Source organism: Halichoerus grypus, chromosome 5 (genome assembly GCF_964656455.1).
Source record: "Halichoerus grypus chromosome 5, mHalGry1.hap1.1, whole genome shotgun sequence".
Lineage (NCBI taxonomy): Eukaryota > Metazoa > Chordata > Mammalia > Carnivora > Phocidae > Halichoerus > Halichoerus grypus.
In genome coordinates this window covers 51,659,143-51,675,125 of record NC_135716.1, presented here as the reverse complement: position 1 = coordinate 51,675,125, position 15,983 = coordinate 51,659,143, and the positions used below count along the sequence as shown (strand labels likewise).

Genomic DNA, 15,983 nt, shown 5'->3' with positions numbered 1-15,983 from the left:
CCCACTCTCTCCCTGTCAAATAAATAAAATTTTTAAGCAAAAACAAAAACAAAACTTAAAACAAAATGGGATGCTTTCTTACCCCTCCCTAACAAAGTCTACCACATTGGAACAGTCTACCACATTGGAAACCCTGAATTTATTCTTCACCACTCAGTTCTTATTTCTCTCATGGAAGTAGCCCTTAAACTCTATCAATTATGCCTCAGAAAGTTCTCAAATGTATACTCTTCAACTGCTCAGGTTATTTCCTCCCCAAAAAACTCACTCCCTTACCTAAGATCTTCTGATGTTCTCCATTATTCACAAGAGATTAATTTAGTAAGGAAAAGCTTTATTGGTAAAGCTTTTCACAATCTCAGCCTCAGCAATAACTACTTCCCCTCAAGCGCCCTACTCGCCAATAATTTCCTAAATGTATCTTCTGCTTCTTTCATATGTACATGCCTTTCCTTTTCCCTTGAATGTACTCTACACCAGAGTCTTCCAAACTCTAATAAGAATCAGGTGGGGTGCTTGTTAGTAAGTACAGCTGTCCATACCCCTCCCTGGGTCTAATTTAGAGGGTCTGGGATGGGTCCTGGGAAGCTAGATCTTTAACAAGTGCTCTCACATTCATTCTTATCAGATCAGTTTAAAAAACAGTTTTCTCTTTTACTCCACCTTCAGAATATAATTCTGTTATCCTTTCAACTGGGAAAGTTTTGAGTGCTCAAACAAAATTCAGTCCTCCAAGACCTCAGGCACTGCTGTGGTAGCAATCGCCATGTACTAGCACTAGCCAGCAATACTGTAATTCACCTGCCCAAAAAAAACTGTCAGGGGATTCTATTAGCTAGCAAATAAAATCTGCACTCAATTTAGCAAACCTATCCTAGATTTGATACAAAATTGAGTAAGACATGGTCTCTGACCTCAAGGAGCTCACAAAGTCTAGGGAAGAATATCTCTGCTTGGCATTTAAAGTCTTTCAAATTTTTGCCCAACCTACCTTTCTCATTATTGCTCAAAGGCCTCTCCATAGTCTGTGCTCACCATAGCCTCAGACCCTTAAAGGTGCTGTTCCTTCTATTTGGAATGCTCTTTCGCTTTCCCATTTGAGCTGGTTTGTTCCTGCTTTTCCTTTAGCGGTTACCTCAAGTATCTTCTCCTTAGGAAATTCTTTGTTCTCCTGACTAGGACAAATCCTGCTGTTACTACATTCACTCTGTATCTCCTTCAAAGCATTTGCCCCAGATTTGATTTTGTATTTGTATGATTATTTGATCAGCGTTTGTCTCCCTGTCTAAGCTGTAAGCTCCATGAGGACAGGGGCCTGGTTTGGTGATTATATAGATATTCACGGTAGAACTCTTTGTTAATCTGTCTCCCTATGTTTATGCAGTCTTCTGCAGATTTCTTATACCTCTGAATAACAGTTTATTTTGCATACCATATTCTACATTAAATCTTTGAACATCCTAAGTTCAAACCTTAACAGTTATAACAGTTAAAATTCTTTGAGTACTTTATTATGTACCAGGCACTTAAATTGATCATTTAATCTTAACACTTTTAGATATTATTGTTCCCATTTCATAGAATTTCTTATAAAAATTATTCAACTCCTGCCTCCTTGTCTCCAGCATCAGAAACTGCTCTCCCTCTTCATCTCCTCACTGACTTAATTGATTACATTTACCAACTATCTTCCTGGTGAACCTCATAAACTAATCTCTTAGTCTGGAATTCTTTCTCCTTTCCCCAGTTTACCTGGTTATCTCCTCCTCATCTTTCAGCTCTCAAAAGAGGCTTTTAAGACCTGTTTCCCCCCCCCCCACCCCCGCCGGTTTCCTATTGTTGCTGTAACAAATTACCACAAATTTAGTAGCTTTAAACACTGTAAATTTTTTACCTTACCTTACTGGAGGTCAGAAGTCATAAAACCCGTGTGTTGGCACGGCTGTATTCCTTCTGAAAGTTCAAAGGGAGAAAATCCAATTTCTTGTCTTTTTCAGCTTCTAAAAACTACCTGTGTTCCTTGGCTCATGACAACCCCTTCCTCCATCTTCAAGGACAAAATGGCATCCTTAAACGTCTCTCTTCCTGCCCTTCATGCTTCCCCGCTTCCATCAGTCTCCTCTTACTCTGACCCTTCTGCCTTCCTCTCTCAAGAAGCCTTGTGGTTACATTGGGCCCACCTGGATATTTCAGGCTACTCTCCCCATCTCAAGAGCCTTAACTCAATCACATCTGCCAAGTCCCTTTTGACATATAAAGAAACAGTTACAGGTTTCAGGCAATGATGTTGGCTAATTGAATTTAAATAAAAAAATAAATAAAATAAAATGCTTTTGGAGAGGTTGTATGTCAATGTTGACTTGTTCATTCACTGATTCAGTAGACATATTTTTTGAGCCCTTACCATGTTTCAATTCTGGGAAGTATGAGAACGTATATTGGAGTAGGTAAAATAATGGTCCCATAAATTTGTCCACATTCTAATCCCTGAAATCTGTAACTGTTTTTTCACCCTGCTCACCTGTTCTCTCTGTCTCACTCTCAAATAAATAGATAAATCTTTAAAAAAATAAAGGAAGGCAAAAGGATAGTGAAGAATGAGAAACAGTATTATGTAAAAGGGCTAATGCTTAGGGCTTGATCAGCAGAATTGAGGAAAAATGTGAGGCAAGGAAAACCCCCATCATCAAGACTACCAAGACCACTATTATTATAGCAGCCAATGTGCATGTGTGTGTTTTGGAAAACATCATCTTTTTTAGCAACAGTTTGTTTCAGAAGGAAACTTTGTAACATTTTCATAAGTGATTACTTTTTAGAGGGGTAATTTAATTGTCCTGATAAACATACATAAAATTATTTTGAAATGATGACTTAAATTGTGTTTGGGCACAAATTGGATATTCACATGTAATTAATTAACTGTAAAGTTTTCTTTGTTTTTTTACATTCATGAAGCTTTATTTTTCCCCCAAAACAAGTCTGGACTTCCAAGCCTGGCACATCAACATCTTTGCCTCTCAGACCCAGATGGGGAGTCATTTCTTTTTTTTTTTTTTTTACCCTTTATTTATTTTTTTTCCCGTAGGCTCCACACCCAACATGGAGCCCAACATGGGGCTTGAACTCACAACCCTGAGATCAAGACCTGAGCTGAGACCAAGAGTAAGACACTTAACCGACTGAACCACCCAGGCACCGCAGGAATCATTTCTTAATAAACACCTGTACGCCTCAGGCAGAGATAGTGGGGAAGGGAAAAGCCCCTCTACATTGGCCTGCAGGGTGCTAACTATAAGATTTTTTTTGACGTGTAGGGCACCTGGGTGGCTCAATTAGTTAAGTGTCTGCCTTTGGCTAAGGTCATGATCTCAGGGTCCTGGGATCAAGCCCCTGAACCCAGCTCCACGCTCAGTGGGGAGTTTGCTTTCTCCTCTTCCTCTGCCCTTCCCCCCGCTCGTGCTCTCTCTCTCTCAAATAAATAAATAATCTTTAAAATCTTTAAAAAAGGATTTTTTGATGTGTAATAACAGCTATTATTAACTTTACTCCTTGAAATTCTCACCAATAAAAAGGAATCAAATATTTTAAGATGTGAGTTAGTTTCTAGAGTGTACATTTTTAAAATATGAGAAAGTGATTACCTCCTTCTCAAGTGCTAGGTGCAACATCTGTCCAGAGTTTTTCCATTGCCCCAGTTAATATGGCCAGAAATTTTGTGAGAACCTTTGAATACTGGCCTCAGAGATTTAAAGCAAAATATAGGTTTCTCTTCTGTATCAGAATGATAACACATTACTGGATCTAGAGAATGTGCTTCCCAGTATTTTCATATTTTATACCACCATTTGAATGTTTTCTCACTTACGATGTATTTCTTCATTCACTTATTCGACAAATATTGATACAGAGCCTTTGATGTGCCGGAATCTGTTCTAGAAACTGGGAATACACTGGTAAACAAAACAAAGATCCCTGCTCTCATGGGGAGCATTCTCATGGGGAGGGGCATGAAAAATAAACAGAATAACAAAACCAAAACAGCATATGATGGATGGTGGTAAGTGCTATGAGAAAAATAAAACTGGGAAAGTGAGTAGGAGTTCTGTAGGAGTAGGAGGGTGAGGGAGAGGCCTGTGATTTTAAATAGGGTGGAGCGAGAAGGTGAGACAAATCAAGACCTACAGAACATGAAGGAGTGAACAACATGGGTGTCTGGGACAGGTTTCAAGGCAGAAGAGCCGTGCAAAGGCTCTGCAGTGAGAATGTGCCTGGTGAATTCCAGTCAGACTGGGGAGGCCAGTGTGACTGGAGCAGAGTGGACAGGGTTGGGGTTGGGGGAGTGTAGAATGGCTGGATATGTGGGCAGGGAGGTCCTGGTGATGTGACAGTGATGTGACAGTAGCACTCCCTATAGGGACTTGAAGATATTGTGAAGGGCTTGGCTTTTTACTGAAATGAGATGGGAAGTCAGTTGGGGGTGGGGAAGTCTGACCCAGGCTCACTCTGGCTGCTTTATAGGGAAATAGCAGCAAGGTCAAGATGATCACAGGGAGGTCAGTTAGAAGTCCGTGATATCTAGCTGAGAGATGAGAGTGGCTGGGCGCAGGATGTTAGCAGGGTTAGTGGTGGCGGAGTGATCAGGTTTCTGTAGGAGTTTCAGCACGTGGGGTTTGCTGATGGATTAGATGGAGTGAGAGAAAGAGAGGTGTGAAGGATGACTCCAGGGCTTTTGGCCTGAGCAAAAGGAAGGCATCATTATTTGAGAAGGGAAGGAGCTGAATTAGAAACAATTTGTGTAAAAATGAAGGGGGGAAATCAGAGGGGGAGACGAACCATGAGAGACTATGGACTCTGAGAAACAAACTGAGGGTTCTAGAGGGGAGGGGGGTGGGGGGATGGGTTATCCTGGTGATGGGTATTAAAGAGGGCACGTATTGAATGGAGCACTGGGTGTTATACGCAAACAATGAATCATGGAACGCTACATCAAGAACTAATGATGTAATGTATGGTGATTAACATAACATAATAAAAGATAAATAAATAAAAATGTTTAGAAAAAAAGAAACAATTTGTGTGTTCCTTGATGAGGTACAAAATCTCATGTGATTGCACTCAGGTATAAGGAAATTCTGGAGGTGAAGGTGTAAGAATCAACTTTGGGTAGATTGTGCAATAAGGGTGATATTGAGGTAGAGGGCTACATCTCATTTTATATTCATTAAGCAGTTGGTATAGAAAACATGCTACAGCCAAATCTGATAACTCTTAGATTCTGTAACTTCTTTCTGATCAGGAATAGGCAGAGATATGGGAAAACATGGATAAAGAGCTATGCAGGCAAAACTGAGTCACAGGCACCGTATATCTTCATTATGAATGAGGGCAATAAAAGTTATTTTTGCAAAATTATTATTTTTTCACAAGGGCTACCTTTGTACTCATTATTGTGATTATTATATACAATGAATATTTGGTTCTAAGAAACAAAAGGAACTGCTGATGAAAATAATGTGTACATGCTTGTTGAGCTGTTTGATAAATAACTATTTGATGATGATTCTGCAGTGTGTTTAAAGGGTAATTCTTCTTCTGTTGCTTTAGAGAATTCATTTGGCATCCTAAAAATGGATGTAATTTCAAGCAGTGGCCAAAATGTATCAATTAGCCTGACATCTAGGTCTTTTTAACAGATCTATAAATTTCCAATTTCCTTTGCCATCTTAACCATGGTAAATCATCCTGAACAAGATCATTCTTTTGAACAACAGCCTCCTTATTGACTGAGATCAATTGAAATTAGAAAATGAAAAATACACTAGATGCTGAGAACTCTTTATGAAACCACAGTTGTAGGATGAGTATTGAATGAAGATAAATGTGTTATTTTCAGCTTCTACATCATTGATTTAAAAATTTATTCTCTATATCCCATTGCTGGATTAAACACTAATATATATTTGGATGGTTTACTTGCTTACAAGAATTATCTTTTCCCTATTGAGGTTATGTATTAATTGAAGGGAATGATTTTTAATTCAAATGTATCTTGCTTTGCACACCACATGCATTTCTACACATTAAATTGGTTAAAACTGATTTTTTATTGAATTATAAATTAATGACTAAATCCTTTGTTTTAATTTCTGATTGATTTTCATTTGCTCTTTGGATAAAATACATGATGCTTCGTCCATCATGTGGACCCTATGTGATCAGGACTCTGCCTACCTTTAAAGGCAATCTTACAGCACTGTCCTCTTCTGTCTCCAAACCCCAGCTACCCTGGCCTTCTTTCAAATCCTAATATTTCACACTCAAGATATTTGCACATATTGTCTAAAATTTTAGTTCTTTAGCCCTGCCTGCTTTATTACTTTCTTAATTAATTAATTGCCTGTCTTCTCCTAACTCGAAAGTAGACTCCAAAAAATACATGGCTTTTAGTCTTTCTTTTTCACTGCTGGATCTCTAGCATCTAGAATTGTGTTGGGTATATAGTATGTACTCAGAAAAAATGATGAATGAATGAATGATTCCTTATCCTGGAATACCAACTTTCCTTCTCTACATCTAGGAAACTTCTATTCATCATCCAAATTCCAGCTTAAATGTCACTTCTTCAGGCCACCTTTTTAAAAAAATTATTTTATCATGTTTAGTTAGCCAAAATATAGTGCATCATTAGTTTAGAACTAACAATTCATTAGTTGCGTGTAACGCTCAGTGCTCATCACAACACGTGCCCTCCTTAATACCCATCACCTGGTTACCCCATCCTCCCACCTGCCCTCCCTTCTGTAACCTCAGTTTGTTTCCCAGAGTCCAGAGTCTCTCATGGTTTTTCTCCCTCTTTGATTTCTTCCCATTCAGTTTTCCCTCCCTTCCCCTGTGGTCCCCCGAGCTATGCCTTATGTTCCACATGAGTGAAACCATATGATAATTGTCTTTCTCTGCTTGACGTATTTCACTCAGCATAATTCCCTCCAGTTCCATCCATGTCAATGCAAATGGTAGGTATTCATCCTTTTTGATGGCTGAGTAATATTCCATTGTATATATGAACCACATCTTCTTTATCCATTCAGCTGTTGAAGGACATTCTTGACTCCTTCCACAGTTTGGCTCTTGTGGATCCCTAAGACAAGATCAGCTTTCTCTATTATTCGTTCTTACAGTTCTCTGTATTTCTAAGTTCTCCATAGAACTTATTAGAATTTTAGCTTATAAAGTCTACTTTTTGTGAGATAATTTGCTTAACTCCTATCTTCTCCCCTAAACTATAAAATATCTCTTTTTCTTTAAAAAAAAGATTTTATTTATTTATTTGAGAGAGAGAGAGAATGCACAAGAGCATGGTGAGGGGTAGAGGGAGAAGCAGATTCCCTGTTTAGCAGGGATCCCAGGACCCTGGGATCATGACCTGAGCTGAAGGCAGCCGCTTAACCAACTGAGCCACCCAGGTGCCCCTCTATCTTGTTCTTAATAGTCTTTCCAACATCTAACATAATGCCTGGAACAAAGGGATGCTCAATGCTCAATAAATATCTGTTAAATGAAAACATGGAGGGAAGGATGAGTAAGCAACTCCTCATTATAACTTTCCACTTTTTCAATGTTCTCCCAACAAAAAGTAGTTGTTAGTGAACTACAAAAGAATGTTTTGCTATACTGGAGAAGTTCTTTTCAAATATACCCCTCAGTGAATTCAATAATGCTTGGAGGATCCCTTAATGTTAATGCATCATACCAGCCTCTTCATCCCCCATTTTATTTAATTAAGTAAGTACTTAATGGGTTTCTCCTCTGGACCAAGCCACATAGAGGGAAAGAAGATCATGTAAATAATGAGAAGACCATAAGCTTAAAATAGAAAGATCTCTTACCCTCTAACTGCCTGTGTGAGCTTGGCAAAGTTACCAGTTGAGCCTTTGGTTCCTTATCTGTCAAATAGAAATAGCAATATCTATTTCTTGTGGTTTATGTAGGGGTTATTAATGATCCATGTAGTGTGCCTGCCACATAGTTAGTGCTCAAAAGATGGCAGTTGTTACTACTATCACTAGAAGGTAAGCTCCTAGAAGGCAGATTATACTTGCATTTCTAGTACCTTATATATAGAATACTTTTAATAAAGATTAGTTAAACTAACCAGCAATGGGAACCATAGCAGAATATGTGCTCCTTCTGAACTCTCAAGAAAATAAGTTGCGAGACAGATTCATGAAATATTTAGATAATAATGAAATACAATACTTACTATAGTTTATGATACATATGAGATTATAGTAACATATGTGTCACAGACCATAAGCGCCTTACAAGGCCAGGCAGGAAATGATCAGAGGTGGCTGGCTAGAGTTATTGGGAAATGATAAGTTCACATGTTTGTGTGTGTAAGATCTATACCAGTGAGCCTTCTGTGAAAATGTTCTATTTCTTTGTCAAAATTTGATGTTGGCTACACCAGTGTTGGGTAAAATGGATCAACCTGCTGCTTCTGTGTTACTATAATGGCAGACAAAATTGGGTTATTGATCGTGGGTATCACGGTGTCTTTGTTATAGTAATGGACGCTTTTTTCCCCTTTAACAATCAGTGGTTAGCTAACATCACAAATAGGTTCTGATGATGTTGGGTAATGTTGCTCAAATAGGGGTGTATTATGTGGGAGTATCTACTAGCCCTTCAAAACTAGAACATAGGCTCAATTCCATATTCCATGTCTTTGTAGCATGCTCAGCACAGGTTTTCAGTTGTATTACAGCATGCATAATCATTATCTACTGCTGTCCTTTCATCTTACCAAACTCTCTGCTTGCAGCTCTAATAAACAGAACTGAGATAGTGAGCATGAACAGAATGTTTCTTTTTTCTAGGATGCTCTCTCCTTTTTGTTCTTAGGTGTCTTCGTGAAGATATTTACAAACACAAGGGCACTCCATTAAAGGTTGTTGATACACCAACATCCACACTGAAAGCTTCAGATGCTTAATTACAGAATTGAATGTAGCAATCACACTCAGTCCTGACATTAGGAAAAGAGAGGAATACCATCTTTCACCCACTTCAAGCCATGTGAGGATGATCTAGAATCGATCCATGCCAGCTGGCAGCCAGGCACACATCTACCTGCCCGGAGTCTACATCTGCAGAGACAAGCCCAGTCAGACCAGTTGCTCCTAGAGTAAACCGCTTGCCCACAGACCTGCTTCAGAGCGGCAGACAAATGGCCTGGAAGCCCTTGCCTCACACACAATATACACCTGCACGAACATACCTGAATATTCTTATTCACAAGGACAGAGACCTGAATACAGAAACACTGTGCTCACACACACTCGCAAGCAAATACACATGTGTGGAATCAAGTTTTGTTTGTTGTTTAATTTAATCTGGGTCGGTAAAGCACACTTTCAGGACTCAGAGGAGACCCCTGGGAAATTGGTTCGCTTTTCTCTGAGCCATTCGCCAACTAGTCAGTCCTTCAACCCTGGGTGTGTCCTCAGTGTGGATCGAGCGGCAACTTAGTTACAGTCTTGTCAATCTTTTCGACTCTCTCTTTCCCCCTGCTCTCCTTTAACTCCCAGAGGGCCGGGTGGCGCCGGCCGGGACGGGCACCTCCGACTCCAGTGCCCTCCCCGTCCCAGCCGCGCCGAGGGGCGGGGCCCAGCCGGCCGCCAGGAAATGCCCGGGAGTCTGTGTCACCTGCCCCCGAAGACTTGTTGATTCCCAGGAGCGCTGCCTTTTAGTTCGGCCTTCCTCCCTCCCCCCCAGAGACCAGAGGACGATCTCGCTTACCTGCTACCCCGACGCGGCCCGGGGAGCTCCTGAGACACTCCCGGGACCGCTCGCCCCTCAAATCCACAGCCATGAGCAAGTTGGGCAAGTTCTTTAAAGGGGGAGGCTCTTCTAAAAGCCGAGCTGCTCCAAGCCCCCAGGAGGCCCTGGCCCGACTTCGGGAGACCGAGGAGATGCTGAGCAAGAAACAAGAGTACCTGGAAAATCGAATCCAGAGGGAACTCACCCTGGCCAAGAAGCACGGCACGCAGAATAAGCGAGGTAGGCTTGGGGTCTGGCCGCAGGAGTGAGCTCTCACCCTTCTCCTCCAGCGCTTTCCTTGGGGACAATCCGGCCCACAGCACCTGTTCCCCAGGAGGCCAGATTTACTCCCATGGCCTTTCTAGGAACTGGTATTGACCCCCAGGGCCAAAACTCGAGTCAGCTGAACAAGGCACAATCCTGGATGGCAAAATGATAGGGAGTTCCAATGAGGCCGAACAACAGAAAAACTCAGAATTAATTCAAAAAACGATAATGAACAAAATATCAAGATTTTAAATAAAGACAGAATCGGTATTATTGATTTTTTTTTTTTTTTACCTCTGGCTCTTATGTCGTTCTACAAGGCACTTTTTTACTTAACTTTCTTTTTTAAAAAATGTGATATTTTGTCCATCGTGAATTTTGTTGCATTATTTTTGAATTTTAAAAACATTAAAATATTATTTATCTTGATTACTGACTTTTTTGCCCCTCCCCCTTAAATTTGACTCCTGTCTTGCCTTACCGTAGTCCAGCCCTGCTGACCTCAAATATCAAGTTTTCTGTTGTGTGTTTATATATATTGAATCACACATTTTAACTTGCCTGGAAATCTCCAGTGAAGTATATTCTAGTATGTTCTGGTTTGCCTTGCTCCTAAGCCATTGACGAGTTTAGTTGGCCGTTCTGCAGTTGAGATTATTATTTAAAAAAAAAAAAAAAAGTCAGAGAACTAAATATTATATTTCCTATCACTGGTTTTTACCGCAAAAGGGACTTTAAACCAGTAATGATTCTTGGTGCTCCTGTCACACCTTGAACCCTTTGTTATTTTCCAGAGTTAATTGGTTTCTTCAGTGTACTGCTCTCTTTATAGAGAATAGATGTAAACAGCACAGTGACACGTATAAAAACCCAGGGAGAGGTTGAAATGATTTGGTCTTGTAACACTAGAAATAAAAGTGGTTTTGTAATGGCAGACTCAGAAATAGAAGCTGCAGTCCAGGACTCTGCCCACCACCTAACCCTGAACTCGCATCCACAAGTCAGGCTTCATTAGTCATAACAAAGCCCTGGGAAGATTTACTTAGCCCTAAATGACGCTGCCATTGTTTAATGCAGGAAAGGAATAATGTCGTCTGGAGCTGACCTTGAAAACCCTGCTGCTTCCCATAAAAAATGTGCCTGATACATTTGTGTCCACTTACCACCAACGATAAAAAGGCCAAGTTTCATTTTTCTCTGCCGCTGCTCTGCCCCGGCATGCTAGCCTGTTTTACAGTTAAATGCTGGTTTCTATTTTTACTTTCTGTCCGAAAATGTTTTGGGGAGCTATTTAATGGCAATTTCTAAAGAGATACCATGCCATTATGGCCTGCTAAAAAGTCATGGGCAGCTCTGCTTCCCTGTTCTTCCTCTTCAGTTTGATATGCACTCTGAAATTTGCATGTCTGTCAAGGGATGTCTGTCTGTCATCCTTTCGGGTCTGTATATCGCTTTATCTACAGTAAATACTGGTTTTTAAAAAATCTTAAAAATTGAACATCTGCTTCTAGGAAGTGGTGAAAATGTAGATTTGCTTTTGGAAGACAAAAATATAAGGTAATATACATTTTACTGATTTTTTTCAAAAATGTTCTTCAATTGGCAGTGCACTAAAGTATATATTACAAATTGGCTTTATTAAGACCCCCCAGAATTAAAGACAACATTAATTTAAGAGCATCAATCTAACTTCCTTAAATCAGAGAAGTAACAGATGCATGTATCGTGTGCAAATAACCAATTGAGGTTAGAAAAGCCACTTATTCTTTATCATTTATCCTTGGGAACTTCACTGCTGTGAGCCCAGGCCTGGTTCTACAGTGGTTCTGGGAGTAGAAAGAGGCTAGTTAGCCTGAGTTCACCTGTATTCTAAGCTAGGGAAAGAATTCATTTACAGGCCCATGTATTAGAAACCCTGTCAATATCAGCATTTTCCAAATAAATCAGATAACTTCATATACACATAGTTTCTGTTTTCCACTAGCTACCAAGAAATATTTTCTTTCACATTCATAGTGTTATCAGGCCCAATATAGTTAGTACAAAATGGGCCTTTGTTATACAAGGACTGTATATTGTGCTATAGGGGCTGTAATTTATAATCTGAGTGACATAATATATGTGCAGTTAAAGTTTTACTTCTAGACATGGTTGGTCAGCTAGCATGCTGCCAAGAATAGTAGGTTGACTGGTCAAGTAGCATTGTATCAGAAAGGGCCACACTCCTGGCCACTACAAATTCTTCAGTGATCTATTTTTCTACAGCAGAAGCTTTGACAGCATTCGGAATGTCAAAAATGGGTTTTATTGGTAAAGCAAGTAACTTCTAAATTAGCATAATAAATGTTAGAAATGAAATCTCATTGGTGAAATTACAGATATTCTAAATATGTGGATTGGCTAAAATAGTTTAGAGACACCTCCTTGCTTCCCATTGTAAGAACAGGTGATAAAAATCTACTAGGTGTATAACTAACTTAACATTAGAAGGGAAGGGTACCTGAGGCTTGATCTTAGATCAGTGCCACGTCCAGTTCTTGGTTCAAGTGTATTTTTGACAGAGTGCACCTCCCACAGGGCTCAGCACCCTATCAGGGAATGTTGCTGCCTTCTGTGAGCCTTTCATATGGGGTGTATTGGAGCTCCCAAAAGGATGTCCAGTCAGGACTTCATTGAGCTAATGGAACAAGCTAACAAACGGTTTTTGCTTGCCAGTGTATGTTTGTTTATGCAGAATTTAGTCTGAAACTTGCTCTTATTGTATCTCATACCAAGTTGGGCAGGCATAGCTAATTCTTACCTTAAACTTCTTTGGTAGTTACCGTAATCTACCAAAAAGAACCTGAGTGTGCACCACCAAATTGGCTTTGCAACACGCATGATATTCAAGGCCCTGTTGATCTAAAAGATTAACACTTGGAACGAGATTTATAATTTGGTTAACAATTTTGGAGGTGGGGGGATGGGGTAACTGGGTGATGGGCATTAATGAAGGCACTTGATGGAATGAGCACGGGGTATTATATGCAACTGATGAATCACTACATTCTACCTTTGAAACTAATAAAAAAAATTTCTAGTAGCCATATTAGAAAAAGAAGAAAGAAAAAAAAATTGGAGGTCAGAGACTCTTTAAATGCAGTTTACATAGATTACCCTTCGTTTATAACTGGTCATCTGCTTTGTGGAAAAGCAAACTTTTTGCAAACCACTTAATCTTTTTCTTTTGAGCACTGTCATCAAGAGCAGTTTTCAATCCTGGCTGTATATTAAGTCACCCTGATGCCTAGGTCCCAACCCCATAGATTCTGATATAATTGACTGGCGTGGGGCTCAGGCACCAGTATTTTTTAAAAAGTGCCCCCAGGGAGTGCCTGGGTGGCTTACTCAGTTTAGCATCTGACTTGGGTTTCCACTCAGGTCAAGATATTGGGGTCGTGGGATCCAGCCCCTCCTTGGGCTCCGTGCTCAGTGTGGAGTCTGCTTCAGATTCTTTCTCCCTCTTCCTCCCCCTCTGCTCCTCCCTGCTCACACATACTCTCTCTCTCTCAATCAATCAACCAAGCTTAAAAAAAAAAAAAATGCCCCCAGGCGATTCTTCCCTGTGGCCAGGGTTAAGGATGAGGAACTTAGGGGGCGCCTGGGTGGCTCAGATGGTTAAACGTCTGCCTTCGGCTCAGGTCATGATCCCAGCGTCCTGGGATCGAGCCCCGCATCGGGCTCCCTGCTCAGCGGGGAGCCTGCTTCTCCCTCTCCCTCTGCCTCTCTCCCTGCTCATGCTCTCTCTCTCTCTCTCTCTCTCTCTCTGTATCCCTGTGTCTCAAATGAATAAATAAAATCTTTAAAAAAAAAAAAAAAAAAAGGATGAGGAACTTAAATCCATAGTAATGTTAACAAGTTAGGAATACATGGTCTTTTCGTCCTGAAGCGCTTCCTAACTTGTTTTCACATCATGGCATCTGTGGCACTGATTTGTGTACTTCCCTGGGATAACCGGGGACTAGCAGCTCGGGGACCCTTGATACCCCGGGCGGAAGGAATCAGTACCTCAGCGTACTGCAAACCCTTCCTGCCACACTGGTTTGGTGGAACACCTTAGGGGGGGTCACTATTCTAACCTCCCTTATGAGGTCTTTTTAAAAAATAACATCATTAAGAGATGGCCATAGGTTATATTTTGCTTAAAAATAACGTCCTGATCCAGTTTTTACACACTTGATAGAAAGTAACTCAGTGTTGTAGTTAGGAACCTCAGCTTCAAAGCAGACAAACCTGGGTTTGATTCCTAGCCCTGCCCTGTCACTTAGACATTGTGTGGCTTTAGACCGTTTACTAGGCCTAATTCTCAATTCCCTCATCTGCATAATTGTGAGGATAAGATTGATCCTCAGAGTTGTTTGGATTAATGGAATTATTGTGTAAAGCTCTTAATTCAGTGCTCTCTAAGTGTCAGCCATTGTAATAACAGTAATTTTTTTTCAGCTGAAATTGGCTTCCTACTAAGTTCCACTTACTGGTCCAAATTTTGTTGTCTTCTGGAATAATATAGAATAAATCTACTCCATCTGTCATGTGAAGACCCTTCACATATTTGAGGACAGCAGTCATTTCTCTGTATCTCCTGTTCTGTGACCTCAACTCCCTCTGGCACTTCTCAGTTACCCCTTACTGTGCTGAGCTTTGCCTCCCAGGGCCCCGTCTAGGGGGAGGCGAGAGAGACCCCTAGCACACACTTGTGTGACCCTGAGAGTTATTGGCCTCTTAAATTTCCATCCTAGGTACCTCTGTTACTTACCTTGTCCTAGGCTGAGCAGGAACGTCAAATATGTAATTATGTGGAGAGGCTGGATCCAGTCTGGGTTACCCATAGGCCTCAGGCTGTAGGAAGTGGGCTCAGAGAGATGAAAGGTTGAGACTAGGAAGGAGTGAATTTGGCCACAACCCTCCTCAGTATCATTACACATGATTCTGGTGAAACCTGGCAGCTGAGGCCCTTCCAACTCTTCATCAGGTAGCTGATGAATGAGACCCTAGGGCAGAGAGGCTTTTATTTGAGTAAGCCAGCTCACTTTGAAGCCTGGGATCTTTTATTTTTATTTTTATTTTTATTTTTATTTTTTGGCAAGGCTAAATTTGTTTTCAGAGTCATGATGCAGACTTGGTCTTCCTTGGAGTTCGGGGTGTGAGCATGATCGCATTGTTTTAGCCTAGTGTACAAACCTCCTTGTGCTCTTAAGTTTGCTTTTTATTACAGTCATCATGGAGTTGAATTCTGCAGTCTCAGACACAGGATCAGAAGGACTTCTGTATAAAAAGAATCACATCTGTGTCAGCTGGGTATCAGCTTTGTTGCCAAAGTAGTCGGGGCAAAGCATGCATGGCTCAGGTAATAAGAGACTGATGCAGAGTGCAGAAGGCCCTGATGAATGGAAGCTCCCTTGGGAGATATCGCTTACCTGGTGACCTTCTTTCTTAAGAGAGTTTCTCAAAATGTGGCCCTCAGATCACCTGCATCAGAATTCCTTGAGGGTGTTTGTTAAAATGTGTACTCACAAGGACCCCCTCAAAGTTCTAACATAGTAGGTTGAGTGTAGGGTCCAGAAATCTGAACTTTGAACAGATAACGCAGTGATTCTGATGCCCACTAAGGATTGGGAACTGAGGAGGCATTTAGTATTTGGTGAGGTGCTAAACTGGAAACATCTACCCTCTACTGTTTTCTTCCCTCACCATGCCTGTTGTTGCTTCCTTCCTCCTCCATGGAACCCAGGGACCCAGATGAGAAATAGCTACCCATGTCCCTCTGTTTCCTGCTGAAGACACATTTCTGAAGCTTCTGACAGATCCTCATTAGCCAGCCTGAATTAGTTTTCTTGAGGGAAGTTCACGTG

The 15,983-nt window shown here is 40.8% G+C and overlaps 1 protein-coding gene across 1 annotated transcript in view; it reads left to right on the top strand.

Moving 5' to 3' along the window:
- The first annotated feature begins 9,702 nt into the window (after positions 1–9,702).
- The window catches only part of CHMP4C (charged multivesicular body protein 4C), a 26,030-nt gene continuing 19,749 nt past the window's right edge, over positions 9,703–15,983 (top strand). Inside the window, exon 1 of the mRNA XM_036100810.2 lies at positions 9,703–10,065. Coding sequence (XP_035956703.2) covers positions 9,876–10,065 — 190 coding nt within the window. The 5' untranslated portion in view covers positions 9,703–9,875. The remainder of the gene's footprint in view (positions 10,066–15,983) is intronic.